The 12,044-nt window shown below is 37.2% G+C and overlaps 1 protein-coding gene across 1 annotated transcript; it reads left to right on the top strand.

Annotated features, from left to right (window-relative positions):
* Positions 1-2,289: 2,289 nt before the first annotated feature.
* Positions 2,290-9,888, top strand: LOC753036 (A-kinase-interacting protein 1). Its single transcript, XM_030988449.1, has 6 exons — positions 2,290-2,401; positions 6,501-6,553; positions 7,607-7,735; positions 8,276-8,356; positions 8,738-8,845; positions 9,590-9,888. Exons 2-6 carry the CDS (start codon positions 6,542-6,544, stop codon positions 9,734-9,736), a joined length of 477 nt encoding a protein of 158 aa, XP_030844309.1. The 5' UTR covers positions 2,290-2,401; positions 6,501-6,541; the 3' UTR covers positions 9,737-9,888.
* Positions 9,889-12,044: the final 2,156 nt, after the last annotated feature.

The raw sequence follows: 12,044 nt of genomic DNA, 5'->3' as shown, positions 1-12,044 counted from the left end.
TCGTTGTAAATTGATTTATATGTTTATAAACAGATTATCGGTGAACATCAATGAAGTTTGTACGGGGGTAATTTAAGCCTCGTCCATTTCTAAACGAAGAAATACATCGAATGGCCATGGTTTGTGTTTAAAAAAAGAAAAAAGAAAAGAAGAACAAAAGTATTGATGGGCAGCCTTGTTGATCTGTTTTGATTGCCGGTTCTTAAAGAGAAAGTTCATTGATTTAAAAAACTAACTTTAAAGCTTATCTGTACTAGTTTACAGGAGGGATTAGAGCACTCTGCAAGGTCACTGGACAGGTGGTTATCTCATCAACTCAGCTCTCAAATAACATAAGAAAAACAGGATCATGGGGGACCAATGGTCACCGATTAGGCATTGTTTTCTATACAGAGGGAGCAAGTAGCTACAAGTAGTGCAGTGGGCCTTTAATGTCATTATTGCAAAGGTGACACTTTGATTGGCCAAGGTTATCAAAAGCCAATGCTTCGAAACATTCGAAATAATGATTATTAACACTTACAAAACGCTTAGATACAGCCCCGACATAGCACCTGAAGAGCTCCCCGGTCGTTGCTGAGATTATGACGTCACATCTTGAACATGACGATGTCCCATGACATCTCACACAATTTCAGTGCCTGTTTCATTCATCTTTTCTTCAGTTATTTCTCTTACTTAAATACCCTCAGGCAAAATGTTTAATCTATTGCCTCACTCTAAACCCCGTGCATGGTATTATTTTGATAAAAATGCAAGGATAAAAAAAAAGGAATCCGTCGCTTGTAAACAAAATAAGACGCCATTGTATTTTCAGCTGCATACATCGCGGCATGTTCGGCGTTTCAAGAGGGAACAAAATGACGTCCATGCTATCATTCCAGATGTTTTTTTTAATTTGAAAGTGTGGTTTCTTTGATTCAATTCAATTCAATTCAATTCAATTCATTTAATTTTCCTCTTTCAATCGTTTATATTTACAATGATGGTACATTTTAACATATTCACATATTTATATACATATAGATCAATTTGCACAATACAATACATTACAAAAATAAAAATGAAATTGAAAGGGAAGGAGGGCCGAAAAAAAGCTGAGCTTGTAGGGTGTAAGCCCCCCTGTAAAAGTAATTATTATGAATTATTATTTTATGAGAAAAAACAACAACAATAACAATAACTGATTCAGTAAAACGCAAAACATTGATATCATAAATACATACATCTAATTTATAAAAAGAAACAATCAAAGTTGCATAAAGTAACACTACAACTTATATTTGATTGGGGAATGCAATAGCCTAGTAACTATTCAGGAGAAAGCTTTTATGTCTCCTTTTAAAAATTTGTATCGAATTACACTGTATATATCATTTGAAAGAGAATTCCACAGTTTTGGACCTGTAAAAACAAATGTTCATCAACTCCTATCCTGTGTATACAAACAAAATAATTTAGTTATCAGAATGGGGGTCATATCCCTTTTTGAATGGTGTAAAATTCCATCACATTTATATACACTAAACTCATTATAATTTGAGAAATAAAAGCATTGCAATTATGTTCATTCTTTATGGGATGTCGTCTGCTTGGCCAGGGTTGGTTCATAATAATTGTGACGGCATTAAAACATTGTTATTTTCTGGCGAATCTCTCGCATATCCCAGATGCTATGGATGTTGTTTTATATGTATTTTTATAAACCACCCGATTATGTAGTTGACCTAAAACTTGTGTGATGGCCATCTGTTGGCTTACCAGTCTCTAGTAATACGCTATTAGCCATATTTGTGATTTTCTATGAACCCGCACTTTAAAGACCGTCACCACTACTGGGCCAGAAGGGATTAGACCACACAGAGAGCCATCGAGGTCACTATGACAGGTGGCTATCTCATTAACTCAGCTCTCATTTAACATAAGAAAAAGAGGATCATGGGGGACCAACAGGCACCGATTGGGGAAGTTTTCTATATAGAGGGAGCAAGTAGCTACAAGTATGGCAGTGTGCCTTTAAAGGAAGATAAAAAAAGAGAGAAATTAGGAAAGCCAAATTAATTAAGGGTCAAAGAAAAGAAAAGGATAGAAGAAATAGAAGGAAAAAAAGAAAGAGAGAGATAGAAAGAAAGAAGAATAACAGGGAAGAAGATGAAGAAGAAAAAAAGAAGTAGAGAACAAAAGAAGAAGATGATCCGGAGGAGGAGGAAAGGGAGAGGGTGGGTGTTTTACATAGTTACCATGCATAATTATATTGAGAATGCATTAATAACTGTCTGGAATGTAGGCTAGCCAAGCGCGCGTATCGACGCTCTGAACAAAACAAAAACAAATAGCTTTTCCATCATCCCATCCAGGCAGGTCAGAGCTGAGTTCAAACTTGACAAAGCATTGTGTTTGGGTAAGAAAAAGATGTGACAATTGTTTTTAAAATGCTGAGATTGGGACAAACAATCATTTAACGGGAATGGAATGGTGACAGGAATGCATTCTATACACGTATTCACAAGAAAACTTGCATAACATTACGCATTTTTTAGGACTTCAGTCCCATGTGCTGAAAATCATGTCTGATTGTTGTCGAGTTCTTAGAATTACGGATACGGGCGTGTGCACGTGTGTGTTTGCAGGTGTTTGGATTGAGATTGTAAATAAAGATTGTAATGACTGTTCACTGATTACTAAATATAACACTATTTTTATTTTAGATACGAGGAAGCAAGGTTGCAAAGACAATAAAACACATGACGAATTGTATTCCCTTTTCTTTATTATAATTTTATTGAGGTAGGTCTATTCTTCACTAGAAAAGTAGAAAGTATCAAAATAGTCTAGATCTAGATCTACTATTACTAGTCTAGTCTAGTCTAGATCTACAGCAAGTGTATTCGGGCAAATAAAATAACCATTAAGATTAAGAATGACATGAAAATTGTGGATATTACTTGGCCAATACTAGACTATATGAGATGTTCATGTAGACCACATGAATAGGGAGGCCAATGCCCAAATCTAACTTTTTAATTACTAGACACTAATTTGTTTATAATAAAAACAAAGATTAAAAGAAAGTATTTTCTTTCACTAAGAAAATTCACCTATCTGCCAACTCGAGAAGTTCCATCAAATAGGAGATATCCAGCTCTTTTTATCCAGCTTCCTTCTACGCCTATCCATACGTAAGAGCCTTGAAACAATTATATTTCATGTCGCAAAATTACGTTCATAATTAGACAGGCCCGAGGGGATTGGGCGTGTCATTGCCCGGACAACAAGTTTAAAACTTCGCGCGAAATTCCATTCATCATCAGCGGTTAGCCTTGAATCGGACGCACACACCGACACAGCTAGGTAATTGCATTGCAAGCCGCAGTCCTGAAATCGAGCCATGGAGGGACAAAACATGAACTGACAGAAAAAAACACGTAGATCTACGTGATTGTAGTCAATATAATCCTAGAAAAGAATTAAAATTAATAAGTAGGCCTACCTTAAGGTGATATTCCAAATCCAATAGTATTTCCTCATGAGTAAAGATCAATCTGACACTGCATTATCAACGATCAAGAAGTTACGAGGTCCAATTAACATCCATCTTGCAGCGAACACAATAGGACAGCAGCATGCATAGCGCATATCCATGCAACGTACGTGTACTAATATTTCTCTCACTCTCTCTCTCTCTCCCTTTCGCTATACGTAACATACACACTCACTAACCATGTATCATACAACACACACCTTCAAATCATGGCTTTCATTTCAATTCTCAATTGGAGTATAGACTGCTCACGTAGACTTATTTTTTTACTGAAATATCTTTTTTAACACTTCTCATACATTACTGCACAACACTCGTATCTAGTGCTGTGAGAATAAGGTACTAGGGTCTATAAATAAGACTGTTTTGCGCACGATCTGACAAGAGCTCAGACATATGTCGCTATACCCTTTATTTTTGGCACGAACAGTGACGTCACTGTTCACAGTTTTCCTTCTCATTTTAAGATGGATGTAGCTATAGGGCTCAATCCAACGCAAGATTAACAGAAACATCGTACTCTATCTACTTTTGAATGTTCAGTTTGTAAACATTTGTATTTAAAAAGATATAATCTTTTTTCTTTATATTTTCTAGTTGTTAGAAGTGGCAATTGTGAACATCTGAAATGTTGATCTCTATCAAAAGTTCTTTACTCAAAACGGATCCCATATTTTTAGGATCTACCTTCTGCCAATGAGAAGGTTTTTAGTGAGCAAACCTCTACGTCCTCTAGGATTTTCTTAGGCGGTTGTGCGCGCCCATCATGGTCTTCTGCTGCAACAATTATTGGATTAAAATACGTCAAAATCTGCAAGATCGTCAACAAATGGTGAAAGACTGTTACAGATCCGTGATTATAGTGTATGTTGTGAAATGTATAATTGTATTTTCTTTTCTTATTTTCATCAATTTTTATTTTTACATCATTTTTTTCCCTCTGCTAATTTTTTGAAGTGGGCGACGAGCGCACAAATCATAGGTGTAGAAGCCTTACGCCCGGGCATTGGCCTCCCTAACATGAATAAATGCAGCGAATGAAATAAGTTTTCTACAATTATTACAAATAGAAATGTCGTCCAAAATCCAATGGCAATGGAAATGATGACTGGCGCTGTCGAAGAACAACGAAAAGGGCTCACGCGATGATGTGGAGGCTTTAAGGCAGAAACACAAATTCATTCTCTGGCTGAAGAGTCGTAAAGAATGCGATGTCTGCGCTGACACTCATGAAGTTGATGATGCTCGAAATGTGGACAAAAAGAGAAGTGAAGTCTGAAGAAGTGCTGCGCTTGGCACTCGAGGAGGAAGCAGTGAATCCCTGATGCATCATAAGCATTGGTCTTGCTTTTTCATCTCTAGTCTCTATAGAATTTACACACAAATGTGTTCGTGCACACGAACAATTTTTGACAAAGATGATAGTCATACATGTAGATTTAAAAAAATGAAATTAAGTCTTGTGAATACAAATACTTTAATTAGATTTTTCTCAATTTGTACTCAGGTTTTCATGAATAGTCCATACATGAACATTTAGCTCCTATCGTGGCAATGAAAATGCAAAATTGTATTTATTGAGCAGTTGTCCAGTCAGACAAATACAGTACATGTAGTCTTCAAAAAGAAAATCAAACACTCTACCTTCAAAGTTTCACAAATATTCTAAAAATATTTCAAAGACTTTAAAGGTATGTGTGAGTGTTAATTAAATTACGAAGACAACAAATTATGTTAATAATAATCATAGTAATAATATGTTTGTTTTATTATATAGAGCTCTCACACAATTGGTTTCACTGCGCTCAATACAAGGTATGAAGACCTTGGGAAAATCAGTTAAATACATAATAAATCTTCAAGTGTCTAGAGTGAGTGCTATACGGATGATCCGGGGCAGTTGATTCCAGGGGGGGGGGGGGGGATCAAGGTAGACATTAGACAACCTCCCACTATACTGTCTGCTTGATTAATATGTTGTGTTTTATGTTGTTCTTGTTAGGCTGACCAATCTAAAAAAGATTATTTCTGCCTGGCTGTACTGTTTTTTTGTAGTTGTTCATCATTGATGATTGGATAGCGCTGTTTCTTTTCCTCTTCAGTGGGTATCATCATGTACTGTGCAGCTTCGGATTATTTGATGGTGCGGGCAATAATTTAGGTGTCGACCATGAACATGACCATGTGATTATGCCATGTTATTCAACACCTACGTGGATCCTTGTCATTTGATTGGAGGATTGTTGGTCACATAATATTCAAAATATGTTATATTGCACGACCGTGCATTTTTGGTTATATGCGCCGTGCATTTGTGGTTACATGCAGACTGCGTACCTCTCTGCCATGCGCGTATCCCTGTGTGTATCTGAAGCGAAGGCAATCTGAATGTAATCGAGAAGGCTTGACTTCAACTTTAATTTATCTTTCATATAAGGAGTGAAGCATAATTTATTGACTAACGTTCTATTAGATCTTCTTTGATGTTGTATAAAACAAATACTGAATGTTTTTCATTCGTTCAATAGTGCGAATATTTTCATTTGTTGAGATTAATATTAATTCTATTCAATTCGGCTGATGCCTCGTTGAATAGAATGTTAATCTTTCAACTCATGAAAATATTCGCACTATTGAACTCATAACCATTCATTATTTGTATATTATATTATCTGTTTGTTTGATTGTTGTTGTTGTTTATTTTTGAATTTATTTCTCTTGAAGTGTGGTAATATAAGGAATCAGCCTTGACAGGCCAATGGCCTTTGTTCATCCCTCACATCCACCACCCTTCATCCTTCTTTCATAGTGCCATGTCAATGAATGTTTTTATATTTATATTGTTTAATTTAGACTGATTTGTTTGTATATCTTCCGACGTGTTTTTAAAGAGATGTGAAATAAATTAAAATTGAATATTATTATTATTTTTGATATTATATCCTGTTATTTTATACAGTTGTGAAATCTCAAGAAACTGCAATCCAGAGCCATCACATAATGAACCACTCAGTGAGTATAATTTATCATTATTATATTCTTTTTCTTTTTGAAGTAGAAGTGAAGAAACTGGGCATACCCACAATAACAAGAACAATTTGTGGAATAATGTGGGCCTCATCGTTGCGCCATGTGTTATTTGATAGTACTCTCTGTCTTTCTCTGTGTAAAGCAAAAATCAGGCACATGCAGGCCTGATAAAAACCCAATTTAAATCAGTTTCCTGATTTTATTTTTTTTTGTTTTCCTGATTTTTTTTTAATCACAATTTTATCCTGATTTTCCTGATTTTTCCCTTATTTTCTCTATTCTTCCCTATTTTGCTCACTCAAAAAGGGGGAATGTTGTTAGATGCCCTCCCCCCCCCCCGAATCCTCTTGTTTTTGTTTCACTCAAGTGCTCACTATCACCCCTGCACATGACTTCACTCTCGTCTTCCTGTTCAACAGGAAGCTGAATGCAACATTTAAGGCAGTTCATTTCCACAGTCTGATCACTCTGATGGTATCTTGGAAAAATGTTATTTTAAAGCCAGCAGTTCTTGCATTCTGAACAACAAACTTGTGGGAATTAATGTCAGAAATTATTAGCCGCGGAGGGGATTTATAATCTCTCTCTCTCTCTCTTTTTCTCCCTTACTAAGTTCGATTCAGTAATCCATCACTTAAATGCTGTCTCTCTTCCTATTCCTATCTCTCTTTCTTTCTCACGGCAGGCTTGTGCCAGGATGTCTTACACACTAAGTAGCAGGTCTTAGAGAGAACTAGAAGGAGAGAGGTCCCCCCCCCCCTCTCACTCTCTACTTCTCTTTCTATCCCTGTCCCCCCTTCTTTTAATTGGTACTGTAATAATTCACAGGTTGTTGCTCCGTCGTCCCTTCCTTACTGTGTTGGATTCTGTAATAAGTCATATATTGTCTCTCTCCCTATCTCTCTCTCTCTCTCTTCCTCTCTCCTCTCTCTCTCTCTCTCTCTCTCTCTCTCTCTCGCCCTTCCTCTCTCCCCTCTCTCTCCTTCACTGTAAGTAATCACTCATGTATTATCTATTTCTCTCTTACACACACAGCATGCTGAAGACTGGATGTCCTGCACACTGTGCAGAGCGAACCACCAAGGACAACAGGTCTTAGAGAGAGCGAGAAGGAGAGAGGTCACTTGGCCCGAACCTAGAGAACAGGGGACCCCTCCTGTTCAGGTCAGTAATAAAGATTTAATTGTATATACATGTAGCACCTAATATGAAATATTGTAGAGGTATGGAGGATGTCTAGTGGATACATCACTGCACTGAGGATCACAGGGTTCACGCCCCACGGTCATGAGTCCCGCCTTGGCACTAATGTCCTTCAGCAAGACATTAGGGACTTAGATTCGCATGAAGACAATGGGGATTGCTACGATCGACGTCCTTTTAATGCACTGCCTTGAATGGAGGTCACACGTATCAGTCCACGCAAATCTAAAAGTCCCTATCAATCAACAGGTGATGAAAATGGGTACCCTGTAGGAAAAAAATTCCCCTAATGCTCCGCTAATGTCGAGGTAATAATAGTACAGGGCTTAGAAACATTGGCATCGACCGCTATAAAAATGTTACTATCATTATCATTATTAATCGGTTGTCTTTACATTATTTTTTTGTAGATATTGCTGTTGTTGCTTTTCTATTTTTTTTGTATTTATTATTATTATTCTTTTTTTAAATCTCCATTTTTCATTGTTGCAATTTCTCCAGGATGCTCTGACTTACACCACTATAAATGAAGCCTTTGGCAGCATCCTGCAGTATATGACTTCAAGCAGCAGACAATGTAGAGTAAGTTTTGTACTTTTAGATGGGAATCCATGACCCTTCTTACAATATGTTACACTTTGATTTAGTTTTTTTTTGTTATGCTATGCTAAGAAAGCATGTGTATGCTTGTTAGTAAGCAACCTGTATTTTTGTTCAATACAAGATGCAAAACATGAACAATAGCATCAGCAAACTTCATACATAATGTGCTGAAACAGCAGACTCTCACAGAGAGCCTTGATGGGCCAATCTAGTGGTTCACTGCATCACAGAATGACTAAATCACAAAACAGGCAATACAAAGGAACAAACTAATACCATTGTGAACGATTTCTCTCACGTTTTTATAAATCCTCATGTATTACCTCTGTAACATCTATCTTGTGTCATTCCTTTTGACAGAGATACTACTCCAGCATTCCAGCGTCTACCCATAATGCACTGGACAAGCGGCATTGTGGGAGATTTCATGCTCCGAGATACACAGAGCCCCGGAAGACGACACACCCAGTAAGTGGACCTTCCCATTCAGTAATGGATTACAATATCATCATGAGTTTGTTTGGAATGAAATCAATAGGGTGGATTCACTATAAACAGTGCCCCCACTGGCATGCCATGACAGGTAATTTTACGGTTTGAGATTGACATATTTAAACCGGTGCAGCGCAGCAAAACGCAAGCCACCGATCAAATTGACCAAAGTGATCTGACCTGCGTAAATTCATTCAATGAGATTGACTTGTCCTGATATCAGTGCACATTTCTGTATTGAATTTGGACGCGAAAATTCCATTCATCAATTGGTTCTGACTCGAATTTGGCCTGATTTTCTTTAAAATTAATACACATGGGCATTTTGGGCCAAAAAGGTTACCAAAATTATTTCAAAATTCTTGTCGAGGGCGGTCATCTTGACTATATTTTCAAGCATCAGGACAACTTCTCACAAAGAAAAAGCCCATCTAATCTCCTTTGATGATAATAATGATTGGAAAAATTACCCTTGACCAAAGATGGCTGTAAAGGTTTAAGCGAAAAAGTCACTAAAGTGACAAAAATATAGGTTCAGTAACACAAATTTTTAAGCATTCAACAGGGACAAATATGGATAATGTTAGGCCTCGGCCACAAATTCCATTACGAACACCGTAAGAACGATTATCAGACAATGGAAATTCGGGTAGACGAATTATCCTTCGTACAAACCTTTGTGACCGTAGCATTATTTTTCTCTTTTTCTTTTTTTAACAGCTGCAGAAAACTGAAGATGTTCACATCCAAGTCCAGCCTGGGACTTACGCCGTGACGGCCGGAGGCTGGGGCAGAGGCAAAGGTCAACAGACGCACGTCGTCCATGTCAACCAAGGTCAAAGTGTCAACCTTGATTTCACCATGTGACCTCGACTTCGTGAATCCACCAACGGCAGCTGATTGTATAGACTTTTTTTAGAAACTGATTGCGCTGGTGGTTTTATAGACTGATTATAATAATAATATCCCATGTTTATATAGCGCTCAATACATCGATCCAACGATGTGCCTATTAAAGCGCTTTACAGATATATTATTACCCCGGTCATCGGATTCAGGCTTACCCGCACACAATGTATGCACATTTTCCACTCCCTGGGGAGCATTCCAGCCAGTTGCCATTTTACAAACGCACACTTGCTCGTCCAACCATATGAACTTTTGCATCCTACTGGGAGCCAGAAGAAAGCTTGTCTTATCGTCTTCCCCTGTCCCTGTATCTATCTGCGCATGTGATTAACCTAGCTGTGCAGTGTAAGAGGAAGGCTGCCATCTACTGTCGAACATCGTATTTGTGGTAGGGATAATCCTCTATGGAATTGAATTTCAATATGTGTGATACACACGTCTGGCATATAGTGGCGAAAATTAAGTATTGATGTTAATTTTGTAAAAGCTGTTTAAATCATGAATGAAATTCAGCAGTAATGTTTGTTTCACAAATAAGATTAGTAACCCTTATTCCTTCTGTTGTAATCCTATTTTTGCACAAAAGTAATGGTTTCCAACCCCTTAGTTGCAAAAATGTCTGATTTAAGAACAAAGTAGAGAACTTTTATTTGCAATCTTGTTTTCAATTAATCTTTTATCCACGTTTTTATAATCACCTCTATTAAAGTTTCTAGGCAGGAACTTGTTGTACCCTTTGTCAAAATTGAGTGAGTTGGTTCACTTTTGAATATATGTTATTTTAAGGCTACAAATGGCTCTCCATACTTTTTAAGTCAAACTTAGAGTTTAGTTCAACTTAGGATCTTTGTGAAACACCCCCCTGGTCATGCAATATTGTTGAGAAAAGAAACTGGAAGCAATCGGGAAACGCGAAAGAGCATAAAAAATAATGTCCGAATGTTGAAAACCAATTGAATATGTTAAGTATTGGCTGAGATATGACCATCTAAATAAATATATCATCCTTGTTTTCACGAAGTGACGGTAGTGAGGAAAATCGTCACGCAAAGTGAATGCAATTTTTTTTTCACTACCGTCACTTCGTGAAAACAGCGACGATATGTCATATGGGAACTCAGTGTTATAGTGCTCTGGTTCCTAATGTTATGAATATGACTGCAGTTGAAGAGTCATCCTCTGCAGTGTTTTTGTTTTCTGTGAAATTCTTCCATCTTCAAATGAAAGGAATGGAAAAGCTTACACCATTTTCAATTTCCCACCTTTCCTAGAACTCACCCTTCTCTTGAATATACAGGGTGTATCATAATAAAGGATATTGAAGTTTAATGACGATTTATATGAAAACTACTGATTTCATAATCAAGCACTTATGTCTGTTGTAAAGGACAGAATGTCCTCTTTTTAATGACACCCCAATCATACTTCTACTGTCACAGTTGACTGAATAACAAAGCATTGCTGTCCACCATGTCAAAGGTGCACTGTGACAAGTTAGCATTCAAAGATTAGTGCTTGTGTCAGCCCAGACATATTGAAATGCTGAACAATGAGTGGATTATGTGTCTAAGAAGGAAATGTTATCAAACTTGGCACAGTGCACCTTTGACATGGTGGACAGCAATGCTTTGTTATTCAGTCAACTGTGACAGTAGAAGTATGATTGGGGTGTCATTAAAAAGAGGACATTCTGTCCTTTACAACAGACATAAGTGCTTGATTATGAAATCAGTAGTTTTCATATAAATCGTCATTAAACTTCAATATCCTTTATTATGATACACCCTGTATATTGGGTAACCTTGTATGGGATTATTTCCCCTCGGTATTCTGTTTCTTAAAGGTAAAGACCAGTATTGGAAACGCCCCCCTCTCAAAAAAATGAAATGGAAGCTCTTATTACCAATCATGTGAAAGAATATGTTTTGATCCGAATTTTGCTGAGAAACCACCTACTTTGATATATTTGGTAAATTATTATATCTATTTGGACCTGATAGATATACATGTAACGCATGTGTCGCACACGTGTGCGTAGTCCCATATACATCTTTCTGTGTACAGTGCTTGTAACTTTACCAAGACTGGACCAAATTTCTTATCATTTTGATGATTCCAGAACCTTGCAGTACACACCAACACTTATATGCTACATGATCAACCTTTTTTTACAATGCGATCGCATGACCATAACTGGTCTTTATCTTTAAGCCCTCCCTCCCCCCCCCCCCCCCCCCAATGCTTGCTTTAAGTGACAATGCACTCA

The sequence above is a fragment of the Strongylocentrotus purpuratus genome, unplaced genomic scaffold (assembly GCF_000002235.5).
Source record: "Strongylocentrotus purpuratus isolate Spur 01 unplaced genomic scaffold, Spur_5.0 spur5_scaffold_17, whole genome shotgun sequence".
In the NCBI taxonomy this organism is placed as follows: domain Eukaryota; kingdom Metazoa; phylum Echinodermata; class Echinoidea; order Camarodonta; family Strongylocentrotidae; genus Strongylocentrotus; species Strongylocentrotus purpuratus.
This window is presented reverse-complemented; position numbering and strand designations above follow the sequence as displayed.

Coding starts and splice junctions, on each gene's coding strand:
- LOC753036 (XM_030988449.1), top strand. Junction 7,736..8,275: donor AGGGGACCCCTCCTGTTCAG/GTCAGTAATAAA, acceptor CAATTTCTCCAG/GATGCTCTGACTTACACCAC. Junction 8,846..9,589: donor CCCGGAAGACGACACACCCA/GTAAGTGGACCT, acceptor TTTTTTTAACAG/CTGCAGAAAACTGAAGATGT.